This window comes from Cannabis sativa, chromosome 1 (genome assembly GCF_029168945.1).
Source record: "Cannabis sativa cultivar Pink pepper isolate KNU-18-1 chromosome 1, ASM2916894v1, whole genome shotgun sequence".
Classification (NCBI taxonomy): Eukaryota; Viridiplantae; Streptophyta; class Magnoliopsida; order Rosales; family Cannabaceae; genus Cannabis; species Cannabis sativa.
The window spans coordinates 9,047,481-9,053,058 of record NC_083601.1 but is presented as its reverse complement, the minus strand read 5'-3'; the positions used below and the strand labels follow the sequence as shown (position 1 = coordinate 9,053,058).

The window sequence follows — 5,578 nt, the reverse complement described above, 5'->3', positions numbered from 1 at the left end:
TTATTTTCTTTCAAGTTCAACATTTCAATTTATATGTATTAATAATATATATTTATAAAAATTTGTATGTAAGTATCAAAGTTGGTAAAATGAAAGGAGAAAAAGAGTGGTTTAATTTGGTGGAATAACCGTCAATGGCATTGAAGAATGAGTTTAAATGTTACAACCAGACAACAATAACAGCAAGAAAGAGAATAATAAGAAGAAAAAGAAGAAGAAGAAGAGAGTCAACTTGTAAAGGATATATTTATCCAAATACAGATTGAGGAACCAGATTCTGTATCCCATTTACCATGTCTTTTATTCTTTTATTATCAATCTAAATTAAATTTGGACACATCGTCTCAATACAAATTTTTATAATTAACTTATGCTAAGTAAAATGATGTGTCACAACATAGTTGGAGGGAAAGAAATATAATAAAAATTAGGACAGAATATTGTGCTGATTAATGTTTCAGAGAAAAAATAGACCCAAAAAAAAAAGCCCAAAAAAGGAGCTTGATAAAGTAAGAAGAGAGAGCGTTGAACGAGACAAAGTGGAGACAAATTGTTTACAGCACAATATTTATTTAAGTTTTTTAGTAAAAGGAAAAAAAAATATCTGCTGTTTTTTTTTTCTTCTTCTTCTTCTTCTTTTGTGGAGGTCCATTATATCTCACCTGCTGGTTCTATATCTCTACTCGCTGCATACAAAGAGAAGGTCCAATCTCTCTTTACTTTGTTCCTTAAAACACTTGTTTCAATTCTTTGTCAAATACCCATTTCAGTTTACACAATATTTTCATTTTAAAAGGTTAAAAACATTTTCTTTTTAAATTTGATCAACGAGTTTTAGTCCACCCAGTTTCAAAGATCCAACATTTTTCACTTGGTTCAAAAGGGTATGAGCCTTTTGCTTTCTTCTTAATTTCTTTTGTTATAATATATCACCTTTGGAGCCAGATCTTATATCATCTTGTATTAATACGCTTTGTATTATTTGTTAATGATCTTATTTTTCTACAAGTTCTTTTTTACCCTAAGAAAAAGTGATAGAGCTGTTTTGTGTTGTGAGAGTTTCAGATCGATTAATGGGATAAGCTAAGTAGCAGATTTGGGTTTGTATTTGCTTATACTTTTTAAATTTTGATAAATGGGTTTTTCTGTGTCACTTTCTGTTAGTTTTTAATGTCGAAATTTGCTTGTATAAGGTTAAATCAGTGATGAATTGTCAAAATCACATACTCCCATTTTCACAAGTTTTGATGTTCTCATTTTCTTAGCCAAACAGGGTTCTTGCAATTCTTATATCTTTTTTATTTGACTTGGTTTTGACCTATTTGTTTTGTATAATGTTGTAAACAACAATGCATTTAAACACGGTTTATGCATTTATCTTCTTTTTCAATTTGGCTGGGTTTTGAACCTATTTTTCTCTTCTGCCAAACAGGTATAAGGTTGAAGAAGGAAGAAATTTTGGGCAGTGTACTTGGTGGTGGTGTTGGGGTGGGGAGGAGAGCTCAGATCTAAAATCATAAACAGTTAATTATGTCTTTCCTTGGAACCCAACAGAAATGCAAGGCTTGTGATAAGACAGTTTATCCAGTGGAGCAGCTATCTGCAGATGGTGTTTCTTACCACAAGTCATGCTTCAAGTGCACCCACTGCAAAGGGACTTTAAAGGTACATTTACATTACACTACTCTCAATTTACAGCTCAATTCCAATTCATTGTTATCATATCCTTGCAATGAAAAAGACAAAAAAATATCCGATATTTTAATTTTGGCTGAGCTGATAAGACTCAAATATGAAAGTTCCTTTGTTACATTACCTTGTTCTCATGCTTATATAGTTTCTTCCATTCTACCATGGAAATGCCCATATTAACATTTGGGCTGAATAAACAATTTGCAACTGTGCATGTGCCTCTATTTGTCCAAGTGAGAACTTGATTTGAGAATTCTAAAAGAGAATTGTTTGATGGACTGGAATTCTGATGTTAAAGGCAAGTAATTCAAGAATTTAGAAGTTTTATTATTGTAGTTGAGGAATGTCTAATTTTGTTTCAGCTGAGCAACTATTCCTCCATGGAAGGTGTTCTGTACTGCAAGCCTCATTTTGAGCAACTCTTCAAGGAAACTGGCAATTTCAACAAGAACTTTCAGTCACGTATGTCTTTTTCTTTTCCCTGAGCAAGTTCTTTAGCTGATATTTCTTGTTTTTTTTCCACCAGATTTTTTTAATTTGCCATAAATTTTATTTTCAACAGCTGCAAAGTCAGCTGAGAAGTTAACTCCAGAGCTGGTAAATCACTTCTACAATGCACCACATTTGATTACAAATCTAGTTATATCATTGGTTGCATCAAATTCTGAATGAAGAAATAACTTCACTTAATCTAATATCCCATGGTGTCATCTTTTCAGACTAGATCACCTAGCAAAGCTGCCAGCATGTTCTCTGGAACACAAGAGAAATGTGCCACTTGTGGTAAAACCGCCTATCCACTGGAGAAGGTAGGATGCCAAAATCTAATAATGTTTATCTGTTATCATGTCTTAGGCATATCCTCTTATACTTCCATTTATCTATGTCATGGTCTAAATCGCTTTCATACCATCTCTCTTTATGCTTGCATATTCCACAATTTGTTTTACACAATTATGGAAGGAAAGTTATGCTACTAAAGTTCTTAGTTTTGGCTGAGTAGGAATTGATTCGTTCAGCCAGTGTTTCAATCTAAGCATGAAATATAATTTGCTTAATTTTGTTGTAAATATAGAGGCATTCTTACGATCTGTCCTAGCATTAGAGTCGTTAATGTCACCGCTGTTGAAAATTCGTATCTTGAACATCAAGCATATAGTCAGTTCATAGCTGTTAGTAGTTTGAGTTCCACTTGAATTGGATTTCCCTGTATGCAAGTATGATGTATACACTTTAATTAGTCAGGACTTCGGAATGTACCATCGAAGTAAGCACAACAAGCCTGTAGAGTACATATGGCGATTATATCAGAGACTTGATGCTTAATTGAAAACTTTGCAGGTGACAGTGGAGAGCCTTAGTTATCACAAGTCTTGCTTCAAGTGCTCTCATGGTGGCTGCGCCCTTTCACCATCAAACTATGCAGCTTTGGAAGGAATTCTGTACTGCAAACACCATTTCTCTCAGCTCTTCAAGGAGAAGGGAAACTACAACCATCTGATCAAGTCTGCATCGATTAAACGGGCTGCCGCTGCAGCCTCCGTTCCAGAAGCAGAAGCAGAAGCATAAGCTCATGAAAGAAAAAGAAAAAACGAATAATAAAAGAAAAGAAAAAAAAGAAACAACAAAAGAGAACTTGTGGTGTGGTTACAATGACTTTCTTTCTATCGATTTGAGAGTGTTTTCATTTTATTTTATTCATCTCAACATTATGATGCTCTATTTTTACATGATGGAATGTAGGAGTGGCAAAACTTGGCTCTTCTCTTTTTGTCATGTATGGCTAAAGGGGTCTCACAAGTGTTGGGTTGTGGTGTTTTTTTGATGTTGTTGTATGGAAATGGGATGTTGAAATCCAACGGTTGTAAAATGACAATTCAGGACCTGAGATGCAAGTCGTGTTGCCTTTTTCATAAAGACATGGAAACACCCGAGTCAAGCCAGTTTATTCTTTTATCACTTCTCTCGACTCAAGACGTGAACTCCATACATATACATACGTGCATATGTATTATAATATTTCTAGTTCAAACAAAATTAATTTTTTTTAGTCAACCAAATAAATGGGAGATGAGGCTGTCTCATGTTTTTTAATAAACAAAATCATATTTTTCATGAATAGATGTGACATTTTTTGGTAGGCACAATTAATTGGAGAAATGTTTGAGATTTTTTTTCTTAATTTATTTTTGTTACCTATTTTTTTTGGAAGAGTGACACATGGCGTTTAATGGAGGCCCAATAAATATTGGTTTAGTTATTAGGACTAAGAAGACTAGCATGATAGTTTTCACCCAGCTGTAAGGGTATTCGGATGACATGTTTTGATTAGGTTTGAGACTCCAGTTTTGTAACTCTCAAATGTAGCACTGCACACTTAGTAAGATCGACTAGACTTACAAAGATCTCAAATCAAATGGGAGTACCCTCAGGGTCATCCAGGAAAGGCGCACTTAGTAAAATCGACTAGACTTACGAAGTTCTCAAATTAAATGGGAGTACCCTTAGGACCATCCAGGAAAGGAAGTTGGAAAGATGGACATGACACCCTATGATCACAAGAAATTTAGGGATCTGTCCCCTCTACTGACATTTGGAAAGGCACACGACAAAAATAAGATAACCTTTTTGAGGATTACACCTCAACTCTGACATGTTTTTTCAAAGACAATATGCGACCTCGTTTCTCACTATCAACAGTACTACACACTGTATGGTGGTTTCTTTTAGGAATTGGGTCTTACCTACTCGGCCTAATAGATTAAAATAATGTTCAAATAATGTCTTTTACTTTATTAGTGAGCTTTTCTCATAGAAAACTCTAGTTAGGCATGGATCTGTCCAACTCAATTAGCACGACTGCCTATAAATAAGGCATTATTTCTTCCATGCAAATGGTTCACAACCTTGAAAATTCACAAAGAATATTAGAGTTGTAAAAATTCTATTGCTAAAAGCTTATAAAATTGCATCGAGGATTAAGGCTCGTTAACGCTTGAACCACGTAAAAATTATTTGTTATTTTCTTTTCTAATCATTTTTCTTTATCTTAATCTCTTGAAATATTTAGTTTCTAAAACATTTTGATAAAAAATTTTGTAGAATGATTTTTATTTCATATCTCTCCAAATAACACTTATGCAGGCTAAGTGTTAGTGTTAGATATATTTTAAAGGGTGGAGATACTACTTATTTATTTATGGAAAATATGTAAAATGTATTAATTTATATATATAATAGTAAAAATACCATTTCAAATATTTTTTAGTATATTTATACAATTTCTAAATATTTGATCATTAATATAAATAAATGTAAGAAATAATTGTGGCATAAGCACCCAAAATTTGAGTTTTTTTTTTTTGTTCATTGCGTCATGAAATCACGAAGAAGCTGCAATAACTCAAAAAGAGAGCGGTGTCTATTGTAACCAACATAAAATTAATGATCTTTTAACGACATAAATACTCAATATTAGTAAAATTTAATTATATTATTTGATAATATAATTAATAGATTAAATTGTGACAAATATTTTATTATGAAATTATTATATATAAAAATGTTCAGAGATTATATTATATGATATATAATGTAACAAACACATAAAGTTGTAACATGAGGAGTTACTAATCTAATTATGAGTTTGTAACTTATGATTCACGGTTGATAAAGATACAATTAAGTTAGTAATTGAATATGGGAGTTAGAAAATCAAATAGAGATATTTTCAAGAGTTTCAAACTATCAAAATATTCATTTACATTAGTTAAATGAGTTTTGGATAATTGAGTGTTGAGTTGGTTCGAAGAAGAGCTTTGAAACTCAAAATATTTATGTGCTGAAATTGTCCCAGGCGACATGTCACTTATTATTAGGCGACATG

The 5,578-nt window shown here is 32.5% G+C and overlaps 1 protein-coding gene across 3 annotated transcripts; it reads left to right on the top strand.

The window, feature by feature from the left end:
• The first annotated feature begins 449 nt into the window (after positions 1–449).
• On the top strand, positions 450–3,609 carry LOC115705644 (LIM domain-containing protein WLIM2b). 3 transcript variants are annotated; one of them, XM_061103492.1, is made up of 6 exons: positions 450–703; positions 1,433–1,665; positions 2,055–2,154; positions 2,255–2,289; positions 2,412–2,501; positions 3,034–3,609. In XM_061103492.1, exons 2-6 carry the CDS (start codon positions 1,531–1,533, stop codon positions 3,259–3,261), a joined length of 588 nt encoding a protein of 195 aa, XP_060959475.1. In that variant the 5' UTR covers positions 450–703; positions 1,433–1,530; the 3' UTR covers positions 3,262–3,609. The 3 variants fall into 3 exon arrangements, with proteins under 3 accessions (XP_060959475.1, XP_030488906.1, XP_030488905.1); XM_030633046.2 differs by having other exon boundaries at positions 562–700; XM_030633045.2 differs by having other exon boundaries at positions 616–884.
• The last annotated feature ends 1,969 nt before the right edge of the window (positions 3,610–5,578 follow it).